Raw genomic sequence first — 17212 nt, forward strand, 5'->3', positions numbered from 1 at the left:
CAATTGCATCATTATTGTTTATACCAAGCATGGTCCGACAATGTCATCTTGAGTGCACATTGGGAGAAGCAGCCAACATATTTTATGCTCTGCTCCATTTCACTATGGCCAAACTATATACTGTATATGTTTGCTAAAATGAGCTGAGCAGCATCCACTTACATCAGCTGACCCAGCACTGACACTATTCTGATTTGACTTTTTATAACCGTGTTAACATTTTAGTGAACTTTAAAATGACAAAAATGACAACATAATATTTAAAGAGGGGATGCACCAATCCAACTTTTTCAGTTATGATATAAATTTCCTTACTATGGCCTTAAGAATCTGCCTATACCCAATATCAATACAAGTGCAGAAACTGAAAGCACAGTTTGTTTCTTTAAAACAAAAAAAAATAAGACAAAACTGATCCAAAACTGATTATGGAGCAGTTATTTATCTCTGAAGTAATGCCAGAACAAATTTCTATAAATAAAAACTCAAACATTATGAGACTTTCTGGGTTGACTACAGTCTCTAAATAATAATATTACATCTATTTATATGTCCAACAGGATATCGTCTGAACCGATATTTGGAACTCGATCATTTTTGGCGCTGATATTCGATATCAGTACAGGATTGGTGCATCCCTAATAACAATATAAAAACTCTCTAATCATGAATAACTAAAAAAAATAATATCACTCTATAAGCACTCTATTCTGTTCTAAAATTCCAGTTGCTTTCATTTCTATAGAAGTCTTACAGACTCTCTCCAGGTGGGTGGTGCATTTCTCTCCTCTCCTCCATCTCTAATGGAGCAGAATAGTGGTTTAAATCTATCACTAGGTGGCCATTCCTCTGTCTCACTTGACGCAGTAAAACACACAGCTCACCCCCTACTTGCTGTTAGGAGGCTTTTATTTATATTAGAACACCACACCGAGGATACAGCCCTACATTCAGAAGTAGGACAAGTAAAGGCTGGTGTCTCATCTGCCACTTTACTGAATATTCTCTTTCTTCTACCCCCCATCCACACCCTGTCCCATCTCCACATACCTCTCCTCCCCCTCACGTCCCCTGGCTCTCCCTCTCTCCCCTGACCTCCTTCTGAGCTACTGTGGTCCTTGCAGTACACACGTCTAGTCATTAATAACAGCGCACGCTCTGTTTTTCCTGCCAGAGGACCAGTGCGTCGCTGTCATCTTGACACAAATTAATTCCCCTTATTTATCTCCTGGCACCAAGGCCGGCATTGGCGCAAAAACTGTTTATGGAAAAAAAGGACAAAGAATTATAGATGGTGTGTTCTTGATGACAGGGCCATTTGTTTCTCAAATAAGAGTGGAGATAAAGTTCATAACAAACATTTTGATAGCAGGGAAAGCGCAGGCTCTTATCAATCTCAGAGGGAATTATGTGCTGTTAGATGGTAATAGGATTCACACGATGCACAGGGCAAAGCAAATGGTTTCTAATGGTGTTTCATCATGACTTTAAAAGAAGACAAGCAGGATAACAGAGGCCATGTGTTAAACACACTATTATGCCTATCAGAATATGACCAGCACAACATTTATATCCTTTTACAGTCTAGAGACTAGCTTTGAAAGACTATACCTCCTAATGCTATTTTATTTTAGGCTCTGTGGTACAAATAGGATTGAGAGAATGCCAGCTACTTCTATTACCCAGAAGTCTTTGCACATTTATATAGTCGCCATTTTATTAAAATTATTTATCCACCATGGTTGTCAAGATTATTGGATAAATCAATAATCATAATTATTCACATCACAATAAAATTGTAAAAAGTAAACCCAATAAGTCTGGTGTCATAAAGCCAGTCTGATCTGAATTATGATTAACATAAGAATAATATAGGATTTCCCGTTAATTTGTTTTTATTTTTTCAAAATATTGATTATTATCCACTTATTATCCCATAGTGCTATTTGCAATCTGGTTTAGTCTTTGTCCTACTCCTCCTAGTCTCCTAGTCTCAATTGGATTTGCTCTAAATCCCATTCTAGTCCTTGTTTTATGCCTTATAAGAATTCCCATTCTTATAAAGTAGTTACTCTATGGTTAGTCCTTATATCATGTTTCATTCTATTGAATTACACATAGTTGTTAGGCTTATTTTAGTGAAAAGACAAAGATATTCCCGAAAAAGCCAAATATTTTCTGAGATACTATTTTCTGTTATAGTGGCCCAGCAGTATACTTTAATGAATGGAACCATTTATGTAGATCAGGGCTAGCTCTAAACCTGCCTCCCTTTGACTCTTATTTTAAAAACATTTATGACTTCTATCCCCAGTCGGCAGCTTTGAAAATGTACTTCCAAAGGTCTCTTTAAGTGAATCACACTTTGAAGCAAAACTACAAAGTATTTACTGTAGCAGCCAGAGTGTGTCAGGCTCTCTGCAATCTACGTGATAATGTGAAATGCACAATGAATGCATTTTAATTAAAGGGCCTATTGGTAAAACTTGTCATAAATAAAGTATGCATGTATTTGACTCCCCCCTCTCATTCTGGACCTAACAATTGGGGGTTTTGAAGAGTCTTCTCCATCCCAAAAATATTCACATATTCAGCACCACTTTATGATTCAGGCTTAGCAATTAAGGGGTTAGGAGCTGGGGGAGTGAATAATAAGCAGTGAATAATTCTTAATATTTGTTCATTAGGGATTAGGGAAGATTAAGATTAATAAGATATTACACATGTAGTTAAATGGTCACATTTTTACATAGCACTGACAGATGTGTACTGGGGGCAAGATGGGTTAAGCATCTTGCCCAAGGACACAACAATAGTGTCTGGATGGAATGGAATATCTGTGGGGAGCTGGAATTGCATTGTCAACCTGTGGGTCAGTGGATCTGACCACTCTACAGATGACATTTATATCGAGAGTGGGATTCAAACCGCCAAACTTCGGATCAGTGGACAAACACCCGTGCAGTTAAGTTAAGTATTACCAAGTATCCAACAGTCAATCACCAAATCTTCCTGTCAGTCCTTCAACTACTGGACTAGGATTCCTTACAAAAACTGTCATTTATAGTACAGTAGTATAGAGAGCAGTCTAGAGTCATTTATAATAGTATAATAGTAGTAGTATCAATTATAATCTGGAGATAATTGGTAAAATATCTACACACACAAAGTACAAATGTAGATGCATTGGACAGATGAAAGTAAAATCTAGAAGCTAGTCCTCAGAGCCTGGGCCGACAAGCTGTAAACATCAGTTCACTTTAAAGACACTATATACAATGCAATAAATACAGCGCTACATTCATCGCGTCCATGTCCATTTAGGTATTTCTATTCATAATTCAATATGCGCTCCATAATGTGTAAATTTAAATCCCAGGGCAGAGGCAGCAGCAGCAGTGCCGGCATTTCCTCATTCAAATCTACAACGCCCCAGCCGCTTTGACAGTGAGCAATGGATTTAATAGCCGGAGAACAGCTTGTCAGCAGTCTCCAAAACACCTTAGGAGACTTTGTACTCATCTCTCTGTCCTCTAGGGGGCTGTGGTGGGCGGGCTGTGGCTAGATTGGAAAATACCAATGTCAACAAAGTGTGCGGATAATGCACATGATTCATTGTGAAGCTGTGATCCCTTGTTAGGGACAGTATATAAAGGGCGGATTTTGGTGTAAGTGTCAAGGTTGGAGATGATAAACAATAGGTTTATACTCAGCAGACATTTGGCTAGGAACCCAAAAGGTAGCCTATAAAATGCACAAAAGTAGACACAATTTGGAAAACTATGAAAATCATTATGATTTTAACTCGTCATTGTGTTGTTTCTATCCAATTATAAAGCATTTTTCTCAGTCATAAACCAAGTAGCTTCTGAAGGTTGTAAAAAGCACTTATAAACATGAATACTGTATTTTTTGGACTATAAGTCGCACTTTTTTTCATGGTTTGTGTGGTCCTGCAACTTATACTCCGGTGCAACTTATATATTAAAATTTTCACACTGACAGCTGCAAGAGAGTGCTTGTGTGTCAGTATCTGCTATTACTATTACTTCTGTGCCACTGTCACTTCACCCTTTACTGCGCATGTCATCTGCAGAAAAAGCCGCTGTCCTACTGCAAGTACTGAAATATGCAGCTGAAAATGTTAATTGAGCAGCAGAAAGAAAGTTAACATACTAGAGGCTAGGGGTGGGCGATATATCGATATTTTAAATATATCGAGATAGTTTTTAAACTCAATATGAATTCTGACATATCGTATATATCGATATAATGCTTATATTCAATTTAGATTTCGCCACTTCGCTTGTTTACCTTCTCTCTCGTCGCCTCTGCCTCCCTGATTTTGTTCGCTCGTGTCTTCTTCACTCCTCACTACCACCGTGAACGCCGAAAGTTGGTGCCAGTGAAAAGCTTCAAGCACCACAAACCTTTTCCACCATTTACAGACAAGAACATCAGCAGCACATTCTCAAATTCCACCGAGTCGCGTCCTTTAGCCCGAAAGAAGCTGAACGAGCCGAGCTGCAGGAGAAGTGCGCTGTTTATGTAAATGAGCCATGCGCTTAAGTTTCGTTTCTGTAAAATGTAAACACACGTGCAATTATCGCAAACGGTCTGATGTGGCTCTAAAGTCGTTATGCTTTATATATTGTAAAGTTTATTTATGCAGAATATTTTAATGAATAATCTGCTGCAGTGTCACTTGTACAATAGTGTTTGGAAACGTTGGGTTTGATCTGCAGTGGATTGTGGGAAACCTCAGAGCTCCTTACTGCTGGATAAGAACATGGATCTATTAAAATAAGGAACATCCTGAGCTTCCTCTGCTAAAGCTCACGGTTATGATTATGGTCTGGAAAACAGAGTTAATGCAAAGATGAGCTTGTGTTGAGTTGTTTTATTTATGAATGAAAAGAAGGAAATATGTTTTATTTCTTTTATTTTACAGTTAAATGATTATTTATGTAATTAGGGCTTTTTGTAATCTTAAATGTTCCTATATGAACTGTCGACCTCTTACACTTCAATTATAAAAAAAAGACCTTGTGGAATTTGGCATATTTGTTTTAGCAGTTTTCAGTTTTAGGGGGTTATTTTTTTCTTGAACATATATCGAGATATATATCGTATATCGAGATATAGCAAAATATATCGAGATATATTTTTTGATCCATATCGCCCAGTCCTACTAGAGGCCTATTCAGTCTGTTGTTCTCTATTCTGTTGTTATTACTATAACTTGTGTTTCAAGATGAAATGTTGGTTCCTGGTCTCTGATTTTATAAAATAAATTTCCCCCCAAAAGTGTGACTTATATTCCGGTGCGACTTGTATATGTTTTTTTTTTTTTTCCTTTATTACGCATTTTTTGGCTGGTGAGACTTATACTGTACTCCGGAGCGACTTATAGTCAGAAAAATATGGTAATTAAATTGCTGGGAATGACAATATGTTTACAAATTATACAGTTTTAAAGGGGCACTTTGCAACTTTTCTGGTTTACAGTCCGCTACCTTCTTGTCCCCATGGAGATATTATTGCTTTGCCTGGAATTTTCCATGGTATGACATTAAACACATCTATTTAGCATTTATCCATTAGAGGTATTTCTATGGCTCAAAAATGCAATAAATCTCTCTGAATAGTTTTGCCTCTCCGCAGATCTGACCTATAAGGTAATCTATATAGTTATCTCCCAAGGTTTCATCTCTACTGTGGAACATACTAGACAAAGCAATAACATCTCCACAAAGACAAGCAGGTGACAAATTCTCTATTAAAACCTCTTATTCTACTTAAAATGTCTGTGCAACCATTTTTCAAAATCTGACAAGAAATAACATCAAATCGTTTATTAATTGATTCCTAATTTCCTACACAACTGTTGCACAATCCTGTTTGATAAAATTGGATTGGTTGCATTGCTTTTGTGCTATGTAAACGCTAATTACTTTGCCATTCTGAATACATAATGAAATGACTCACTGAAGTGTCGTGTGATTATATTAAAAGGCTGCCAGAGCGGTGAGGATACCTTGCCAATGCTGTCGCCACAAGAACATGTAGTGCCTCTTAAAAAGCCATGCAGTTATACAGCGAGAAGAAGAGGGGGCTTTTCAAAACGCGAGACCAGGCAAATCTGAATTGAGAGATATTTAGATAATGATATATTTTCAGTGAGTGCTTGGAGTGGTGTAACATAATTTCTCTAATAACTTGCCTCTAGGTGTAGCGCCAGGTGCTTCAAAGCTTCATAGAAATGTATTGAGTGGAGATGCAGGAGTAGTGGCTCACTTACTAGTATAAGGACTGTGTTAGAATGAATCTATGTGAAGGAGGTAGGCCTATATGGAAGCTCTCTCCTCTATAATTGTCTCCAAGGGCCGAACAGCAGGCAGCTCTGGGCAGCGTTGTTATATTTCACAGTTAATGATGTGCAAGTCATCTCCAGGTCTTACATACGCCGACATCAGACCAAGATTTTACAGGCTGTCTCCAAGCGGCAGCACTGTTAAAGGGCTCATATTATTCTGTTTTCTGATCTATGTTTTAATGTTGTATCATGATCAAAAACATACCTGGAGTTGTGTTTTATTTCATGCATACATTTTTAACACAAAACCCTATATATTTAAGATGAGTTTTTCTCTCATACGGAAAACATGATGAAAACGTGATGTCAGAATTGACTCTGGTGAGCTTTAACTCATGTTATAATATGGTTCAATCAAAAACATACCTGGAGTTGTTTCATTCGCACACTTTAAGTAATCCTGCATTTTTATTCTGTCTACATCTCCAAAGCTCAAATACTCTGCTCCACCTTAACAAATCACAGCTCCAGGTATGTATTTGCTGAGGAAAAAAAAAATTACTAAATTCTAACAAAGATCTGAAAATCACGTAATATAGGACCTTTAACATGAAAACTACCACTTCATGACAACACAACGTGGAACAAGCATTTTGAAGTTTTGAGATATCCAGTGGTGGAGTTAGCAATTTGCGGGCTCTAGGCGACCTTGAGTTTGGGGCCCTCACTATAATGCACTGTTTTGTTGTATTGTGTGTGTGTTGTTTTTTTGTTTGTTTGTTTGGTTTTTTAATATTTATTGTCTGTTTTTCCCCATTGTTCTTGAGACATGCACATCTCCATCTGAATTATGGTGGATTGGAAACTTGTCATATTAGTTAGGTAGCCTACTAGATAACCAGAGCTGAAAGTAGTTTTATTTTTTTCTAGTACAATTACATTTTTGTTTACATCCATTACATATGATTCTGATTATGCTATGATTATGTTCAAATCAGGGTCAACCTGACTATTCCATTCTAACGTGAAAGGGGGTTGACAATTAAAATAGATTTGACAATCAAATACTATTTTGATGGTGTTTTCTTGTTTAAAAAATAAACTACTCCCATTTAATGTCATATTGAGAGAAAATCAAATTGCCCTCGGCCATTAGTGGCACTGAGGGCAATTGGTTGGGGGCCCTCCAGGTTTGGGCCACCTACTGTTGCCTAATGGTAGCGCCGCCTCTGGACATATACACAGTCTAATAATGTAAGATTATTTAAACATGTGTGAATGAAACAAAACACAACTTCAGGTAGTTGTTTCAGGTAGTAGTTCAACATTACAACATGGCTTGCAAGAGTAAATTTTGTGAAATATAACACCTTTAAATGATGCATACATACATACATCCATTCCAAATCACAATCACGGCTCATCTCATCAAATGCCTGTGTGACATTTGATCTAGACGGATAACAATCTGCAGACAGTCTGTGTTCGACGTAAAAAGGAGCTAATGCAGATGTGGGTTTGATAAAGGTCATCTATTTTTCATTCTGTTCAACTGTGACGTACAGAAATCTGTCTTACCAACATGTTTATAGTCTCTGCTCTCATTGGCTGTGGGTGATTTAAATTCAGAAATATGACCATGTTAAATATCTAATGGATCTCTCCCAGGTAGTGTTAATGTTAAAGGTGCACTGCGTCACATTTCTAGTGGATTATTTGTCTCTGTGGAAATGTTGAGAGACAAGAGCGTTACACCACTACACTACATTACAATTCAGATCTGTGGAGAGTCACATCTATTCACAGAAAGAATTGATGTATTTTTTTTTAGAAGCACTCATAATAAATAGATGCTAGATGGTTGCATTTAATGTTATACCAAGGACCATTCCAGGCAAAGAAATAACATCTTCATGGAGACCAGTAGTTTGTGAGGAGTACACATTATTGAGCTCTGTATCCATGGGTTTCAGAGTAATGTAATATTAGCGCTCCTTCCATAGCAATTAACAAAATGAAATATTTTATCTTTTTCAAACTCAAAACACAAAGCACAAAAAGTACACATTGTAGTTTCTTAAGAAGTAAAGAAAGTGGCCATCAACAAAACACAGCAGTTTCAAATGTAAAATTGCTAGTGAAAAAATAAGAGTGTGTGCTTGCTTGGCTAAGTGGCTATTTCTCAGAATATGCACCTCCTGAGGCTCCCGAGGGCTGGACTACAAAGAAGTGCGAATGGCCTTCTTTGAGTAGGCCATGACTGCTAACCACTCTGCCACTGTGCTTACAAGGTCTCAGTGGCTTTCAAAGCATATCGGCTGCATAAATTCCATGATTCAAGATCATACGAAAATTATGTTGTTTCTTCTTCTCTTATTATTGGCTTCAAATGTAAAATGATGAATGGGAAACACTTTCATACCTTAATAAAACTTGAAGAATTTATAACGAGCAAATAGTTTATTAAGGATTCAGGATTAGTATAGATTTAATTTATACCCTAACTCCTAATCCTAACTGTTTAATTAACTTAATGAGACTGAAATATTCTTTACAAACTATTTGTTCATTATGAATAAATTATTTCTTCATCTTTTGTTAAGGCTGTAAAGAGTGAAAGTGAAAATGTTCCAAGCAAAATCATACATGTGATGTATAGTGCAAAGCATATAGCTGGTAGCTGGATTCTAGCTGTCATATGTTTAAATCCACACACCGGCATTTTCATTTTATGTTGAATAGTCCCAGAGAGCAGCCAGGGATAGGTTTTTAGCAATAATACTGAGATAACAGTCAGGATATGAAAAGCACAGCGCTATCCTCATCCACCGCTTTACAGACAACTCTGTATTAAACTTCTATTTTTAATTTCCTGAGTGTGAAGAGACTACCCTCAAAAAACATATTTCACTTTTGGCATAAATATGAATGGAGTTAGTATCAGAAGACAGGATGCTAGCGACGTACTTCAAGATTATGCTCCATATTATCCTTTGTCATTTGTGCATATTCAAATTACAAAATGGACACAGTGATTTTTGACCTTTAAACAGACCATGGATTAGGTTGCTCATCTTTACAATGACATAACTAAAAAAAATAATAATAATGTGAAAATAGGTTTTGTTACATTGTAGTTAAAAAAGGGTTAATAATCCTATATGATCAAATCCTACTGGATTAGTTTCAAAATAAGAATTGTCCTAAGAATTATCCTATATCCTATCCTATTATCCTATTGGAATCCAACTGGATATTTGATTAGGGATATCAATGTACAAAATAAAATGTTTTGTACAATTCTGCAAATGGAATCTTCAAGAATGAATTTGGTGGATCCTCATGAATGCCAGACTTGGTGGACTTAAATTCACATTATGATTGTGGACTTGTTGTTCCTTGGAGGCCTTGGGGCAAACATGGAAATTTCACTTTTGAATGTTTCAGGCATGAGTTTGCAGTAGATTTGATAGTAAGGAGCTACTTGGAATATACATTACATATATATTATATATAATGGGTAATATATAATGCTTGTACCAGTGCAGTGTGTCCCTAAACAATTATGGACTCTTCTCCATTCTGTTAATGTGGGAGTGAATTGTTGAATTGTTATTATTATTGCACTGAAGTGATACAGCATCATTTACCACACCGCAGACCCAAAGCATCAGAACTCTTGGACACAGCAAATGAACTGGGGAATAAATAATGTGTCATCTAACTCAGCATTACAGCCATGACATTATACAAATTGGTGTAGTAATATTTTTAATATGTAATTTTATGTTGTTTTATACAGTTGTGTACCTTTCGTTGTTACTGTGTATTTTTTCATATTGTTGAGGGTTTAAAGGCTTCAGGGATGTTTGAAACAATAATGAATCGTCAGAGGTGTTTGCCATAGGGACCTAAAGACAGGTCAATATTTAATATAAGTTGTAATATAAGTTGCTGTCTGATGGGGATGTGGACTATATACTCTCATATGCGAATATGAGACAATTTCTCTAACAAGAGAATGCTGAAACAATTAGCTGTGCAGTGTGCGTGTGCCACTAATCACACATGCACACATCAAAGCAAGCCCTCCAGAATATGGTCCAATTACATAATGTGACCATATAGGTTTCTATAGGTTAACTACTGCACTATACATAGCCTGTGTCACATGCTCATTAATGCCTGCTTTGGGAAAGTGCATAGTAAAAACAAAACTTATAAAAGAAGCTGATCTGCGCAGTCCCAACACAAATAAAATACATTCTGGGAGTCAATCAATGCATATACTTACAGTAAAGAGACTAGTGCATTACTCCCTTGAAATTACAATGGCTAATTTCCCATAAGACTATAATAAAAGTGCACTGTCAAAACCTTAGATGACATGCCATTGTTGAATAATTTAGCAGCATGAGTGCATTTAAAGCTTGGGTTCTCATTTTCTACTGACTAATACAGCGGCCGTGGATCAAGTGGTCATGTAATCTACCTCCGGCTTTCTAGGACCTCCCCCCTCTCCCCCCTCCTCTCTCTCCCTCTCTCTCTACTGCACTATGGAGACGTGAGGCCAATCCAAAGGTGATTTCAATCTGACAAGTGGAGAGGCAAAAGGCAACAACAGGATATGAGAGAGGGGAGAATGGATAACATACAAGGAGATGGAGTAATGATATGGGAAAGAAAGGAGCATGATAGAAAAGAATAGACTTGATTACAAGTGCAATGTTCCTGCTTTTACATTTGTCTCTTTTGTCTGCTATAGGGGTCGTGTGTGGTTGAAACCTGAAAAACCACAGCCTTATAGACCTTAGATGAGGCACAGTGGTCATTTCTTCTGAACAAGGAAATTGCAAACCTGTATTGAGAATTTGCCATTTTTGGTCAATGTGTTATAGAATAGTAGAGTTGTCAAAAGTATCAAAAATGTGATACTAAAACTAAAACATAATTCTAAAGCTATTCACGAAAGTTGAGTTGTATCAGAACAAGCATAAGACTACATATAGTAGCCCACGGACCACTATGGGACCTACCTGGATGATTGAGGGAATACATAGCTATAACAACAGATGGTAAGAGAGCTCACAACACTGAGACTGAGAATTTAACTATGAAAGTTCATGCTTAAGTTATTTTAATAAACGTAATAGAACTGCTATGCTTTATTAATTTTTTGCAATATGCAAAAGCACCAAATTCTGGGCCCTAGGTACAAATCATCTCGATGGGCAGTGGTACATGTTACAGACTTTGTGAGGTGCCCCTTTTTGCACTGGGCCCTGAGTAAACAGAACCTTTTACCCCCCTGTACAACACCCCTGACAATGCATGCACCCATACAATCTTTAAAACCACAGTGACCTTCACAACGCACACTCTTTATCTTAAATTGTTTCAAAGTGAACTGACAGCTGAGAGTAATCAAATTAGCACAAGTTGCTCATCTCCTAAGGATCAAATTGCAGTGTGTTAAAAATTAGCAACTTAGTGCAAGCTAAGTGCAGCCGTACTTACACTGTTATCCCAGAGGAAGCCACGCCAGGGCTCTTAATTACAAAAGCAGATGTGATTTAGAGCAAGTATGAGGAAAATATAAAGTGCATGTTACAGCTGCATTCAAGAAATTAATCTCAAGATGTTCCTCAGTAAGGGTTAGGGAAAATAGGGACTTGACTTGTAGGTTCAGTATAGTTGTTTTTGCAACAGTGTTCAAAAATAAAAAATACTTACTTGTTAAAGGTGCATTGTGTAACTTTTCTTGTGGAGAATCTGTTTAATGCTTTTCTCCAAATGTCATTGCTTTGTCTGGAATGTTTCACAGTATAATATTGAACCCTTCTATCTTCATGGAGACCAAACCAGAAAAAGCTACAGGTCAAATATGTGGAAAGGCGACCCCACTTACAGTCATATACTTGTTTTTCTGGGTATTTCTGAGCTATAAAACCACCTGTAATTGAATAGAAGTAATGTTTAATGTCATACTGTGGAACATTCCAGGCAGAACAATGACACGATGCACCTTTAATGTATCTCAAGTAACAATTTCTGACCACTTTCTGTCCCTATGGGATTCAAATCTTTTGGATCCATTCACTTCCAAATGCTTTTCAAAAGGCTCTTTTTGTATTTATTTATATGACAGAAGCCAAACTAAAGCTCAGATCTGTTTAAAATGGACTGAAAGTGGAGTGTGTTTACCCATTTAAATGATGTATAATCTAAATAAAAAGTTACACTACAATAATAATAATTTCAAAACTATTATTATGATTCCAAATATGCTTTTTGTGCACAAAGCTTTCACTCATGTTGAATGCTCTGCCTCTGTGCTGATTCTTATGTTGGTTTAGAGTTAAAATTTATTAAAATTACAAAAAAAAAAAAAAAAAAGATTTGGTTCTTTTAAAAAATTAGATCTGGTCCCCTAATGTTCATGTTAAGGTAGGGCTGATCGATAATGGAAATAATTATGATCATGATTATTCTGGTCAATATTGACATTACGATTATTCAAACATTTATTTTTAGTTACATAATGCATTTATTCAGCATTTCTCTCACTCTAAAAAAATAAAAAAAATTAAAATAATAATTATTATTATTATATACATAAATAAACTTTGTTATTGATAATTTCCCCAACCTTTAACGTCAAAAATTAATATAGTCTACAACTATGTACCTTAGAGCAGTTTCGTGATGTATAAAACATAAAATGAAAAAAATATACTTTGAACATGGAATAAGGCATAGAAAAACATAAATGTATCTAAAACAAACTAAAGATCCAGCTGTTCTGCAATCTCTATTTGTAACCGCAGGAATTCTTCCAAAACTATGGTCGTCGCGCCCCGGTCCTCACTTTTCGCAACTCAGTTAAATGCATTTGAAGATCATTTGACACACAAATCGTGATCAAAATTCAATTAATTGCACATTGTCTTATGTTAAGGAAATGTTCAAAAGAGTCCACTAACTATCTGCTACACACCTCCACTTTTGGGAAGAACAGACCATCAAGCAGCAAAAGCGGTTTAACGTTACCCAAAACCATTTTGGAAAAAATACAACTTTTTGTTTTGATTTATCTATGTTCCCCTAACGCATAATTTATTTCACTTTGATGCATTTTAATCACGCACAACACAACAATCATTTCATTTGCGGAGCAACAAACACAAAAATGTCCAGTTTACTTTATTACTCCCATAATAGATAAACATTAAAGATTGAGCATTTGGCATTGGTCTGTTTTTTCCTCCAGAGCCGTGCAGTTGAGCAAAAAAACATTTACACTCTGACAAATGGCTCACTTAAAATTCACTCCATGATAGTAGCTTTGTATGATTACTGTGCAGGCTGTTGCGTAACCACAAATTCATCTGCTTTTTCCTGAATGGGAGCGTTGGGGGCTTCATATCCATTTCCACTCTGGGAAAAAGCCAAGGAAAGTGAAAATGTTTTATATACATCAAACAGGAATTCTGTTAAAGTGTGGCAGGCCCAGGGGACGTGCTGGTCCTGGGCATAATGACTCTGGTGCAGACCTCCCGAGACAAATTGTCACTGACCCCCATGGATTTTCCAGGGCACACTCCATTGGAAATGGACTATTCAATTTCCCACTGGGAGCTGTGCCATTTCCTCGCTATGCATCAGTGTGTGTGGAGAGAGCCACCGTTTAGGCTTCGGATGGTCTCTGAAGAATGGTAAACACACAGCAAGTTGGCCAAATATGTTTTAGAGAACTCTGCCTGTTTTCACTATGTCCATGCATTTAGGCCTGTCACAAGAATTACTAAATCAAACAATATTTTGGGGGGCTCAATATTTATTGTGTGTACAATTTCTGTGCAATTTCTTTTTTTGTAATACAGTGAGCTGTAATCATGGCTACTTACTCATTAATTTGCTTATTTATAGGGATGTAACGATGTCCAAATCTCTCGGTACGATATTATCACGATATGCATCTCACGGTACGATATTTATTTTGATATTTTGATGAGACTGATATAATTTTAGATTGGACACTTTTTTGCTTTTAAAATACCCTGACAAGATTTTGGTGTAAATTATTAATCTCAAACCATAATCCCAATAATTCAAGTAAAAAACATATAACTTCATGTTATCTGTGCTGAAATGAATCATGGGATATGCAGTTCACAATGTTTATTAGCTGTTCCTACTATAAAAAAATGCATTTAACCACAGGAACTTGTAATTTGATATATTGTAATGCCCCACGGTATTATTGTGAGACTTTTGACGATACAATATCATGATATTTTGGTTATTGTTACAGCCCTAGTTTTTTATGTGTGATTTGCGATTAACTTCAATACTATCATCATTCTTTGTACACAGCATCTAAGCAACTTCAGTAGCCACAGCTGCCCTGAGTTAGAAATGTGGCAGCCAATATGCACCAATGGCCTTTCTAACCACCACCAATCAATGACAGCACGTTTACACAAAGGCCAAGTGGAGTATCTGGGACTGAACTTCTTGTGGGCAAATGCTCTAACCACTGAGCCACTGCTTTTCCAGCGTGTATATAGATATATGCTGTTTGCTCTTGTTGCATAAATAATCTAAACATTTCTTCCATATTAGAAATTTCATACTGATACTTTGCAGCAATAACCTTGGGTGTGTTCTACATGTCTCCCTAATGGTGGAATGTTTAGGAGTTACCATGGTGACACAATGCACACATTGGCAAACACAGTCAAAAAAGTTTTAAGAAAACCAAACAAAGTGGATTTAAACAACACATTTTCAGGAGCCTGTGATCAATACGAGCATTAATGGTCTTGTTTAGGAGTTGGATTTTCAACAATAAAGGTGAGCGTGACTAAATGTTAACTAAACTGTTGGCCGATGCTAGGCAGCTCATGACTAATTTCACTTAGCTTCACACCCCCTGGGAACGTTGATAACATCAGCTGCATAGTATGAATAGACATTCCATAAACAAATATTAAAAACATATCTGCAATTATGTCATTCTGATACACAAGCTACCCTAAAGCAATTCCAGACCGTGAATAGTACATCATTTGCACTATTGAACGGCCTTCCTCGGTCAATACAACAAGCACATTGCATGATCTAGTCTGGTGGACATAACTAAACAGACAGACATACAAAGGGTGCATTTGAAGTATAGGTATCTCCTTTTTATCTATTTCTAGTGAGATTCATCCACTCCCTTCTGTGGGCCAAGAAATAGAGTTTTTCATCACTGCAGTAGTCTGGAGCTGGCATTGAGCGGGCCTATTGATCCACAGGCAGATCTCCTTGCAGTCCACCTGGGAAGCCAGACGAGCCCTAGTCATATCGATCCGCCTTTTATTCCAGATTCACCTTTTCTTTGGCTAAGGAGAAATTATATGCGTGTCATTGCCAGCTATAAATATTCTCAGGGAGGGGGCATTGTTGGAGGTAAAACGTCGCCGTAACCTGGGAATAATTTACATGTAATTTTGAAAATAGTTGTAGAATTATTTACGAGGGGTGAGGATGAAGGCACTTTGGCTGTTCATCTGATTAGTGATGCTAGTGATGAAAGGAAGACTGACACGACCGAGCAAAACATGTCGATCAAACGCCCGCCACGGACTTTTGATTTATGAAAACACAGCTCCGCAAACAATAAAGCTAGTTTTTGAATTATCCTGGAATGCAGAAAGCCAGTACAGCTTCTATTTTTCACATTTTGGTTTCAGGTCTCTCTCTCTCTTCAATTTTCAAAAATCAATGTTTATTTTATTTTTAATTTATTTATTTTTTATCATTTATTAGATTTTGGTGAATTCATGTATTATGTTATATTATGAAGAGTCGCTTTGTTTTATGGGGTTATGTGTTAATAGTTTACGTTACAAGCCACAAGTTCTAGTCTAAATGTAATAAGTACTCATGTATGTACTATAACTTCAATGTTGTTATGATGAATACTATGTATGTCCAAAGGCATAGAAAAGTATATATCGTGTCAATAACTTTGGTGATACTGTATCGTTATCGTGGGCTGCTGTATTGCCAAGAGTATTTTTCTGGTAGTTGTTTTTGCAATTTTTTTTTGTGAGACCGCTCTACAATTTTAACTTTTTGGGGGTAGGAAACTTGTTTATGCACTACACTTGACAGATTCTGTTTTGATGATTAAAATAGATTTATTATTTATCATATTAACTTTGTTTCTAAAATGCATTTGGTTCTTAAACAGCAACATATTACAGAGTATCATGTGCAGTATATCATTTATCGCTTGTACTGTGATAATATCATATCATGAGTCATGTATTGTCCATCATATCATGAGGGACCCTATGATTTTAAGCTTAAATGTACACTGTACTCTATCAAGTTTACTCTTGCACTGTGTAAAATAATGAATCTTGAATCTGCTTTGATCTGTCTGTGTGTCTAAAAACCTTTAACAAACCCAGATAGGTTAACACAATAATATTGGTTTGCTATAATTGACAAAAGCTTTTGTTGCTGCCACTTTCTTCCTGCTTTGTACCCTTCCTAGTCTACTTTAAACCCTTGTTATGCACTTTATATCCCCCATAGGACTTCAGTGTGTCGTAATGTACTAATCTTTGTGGCTTTAGAGCAGCCTTGCCAATCTGCCTTGTCAAGATGCACAAATCTCACTTGGGGCAATTACCAGTCTTTTTTCTTAGCTGAGAGTAGAAGTGTGTTTTTCCCATCTCTGCAGCAGTAAAGTGCCTCTGTGACCCATCAAGTACAATTACTCTGTTTGTAGCTGGCGGTGATGGCCCTGTGGCACTGCACAGAGCGGCTAAGGCAGGACAGGGAGGTTACATTAGAAAGTATTGACTTCTGAACATGAGAATAGCCAGCTATGCTTGC

At 36.7% G+C, this 17212-nt stretch overlaps 1 protein-coding gene across 24 annotated transcripts in view; it reads right to left on the minus strand.

Moving 5' to 3' along the window:
- The window catches only part of LOC110156860 (neurexin-1a), a 319412-nt gene that overhangs the window by 272854 nt on the left and 29346 nt on the right, over window positions 1-17212 (minus strand). For 4 of the 24 annotated variants that reach the window (XM_055162526.1, XM_055162532.1, XM_055162524.1 and 1 more), the window contains exon 5: window positions 1067-1106. The exons of the other annotated variants lie outside the window; for them this stretch is intronic. In XM_055162526.1, the coding sequence (XP_055018501.1) occupies window positions 1067-1106 (40 nt within the window). The remainder of the gene's footprint in view (window positions 1-1066; window positions 1107-17212) is intronic. 24 annotated transcript variants of the gene reach the window in all.

Source organism: Boleophthalmus pectinirostris, unplaced genomic scaffold (genome assembly GCF_026225935.1).
Source record: "Boleophthalmus pectinirostris isolate CB_2022bp ecotype Guang Dong unplaced genomic scaffold, ASM2622593v1 HiC_scaffold_5, whole genome shotgun sequence".
NCBI classification, from domain to species: domain Eukaryota; kingdom Metazoa; phylum Chordata; class Actinopteri; order Gobiiformes; family Gobiidae; genus Boleophthalmus; species Boleophthalmus pectinirostris.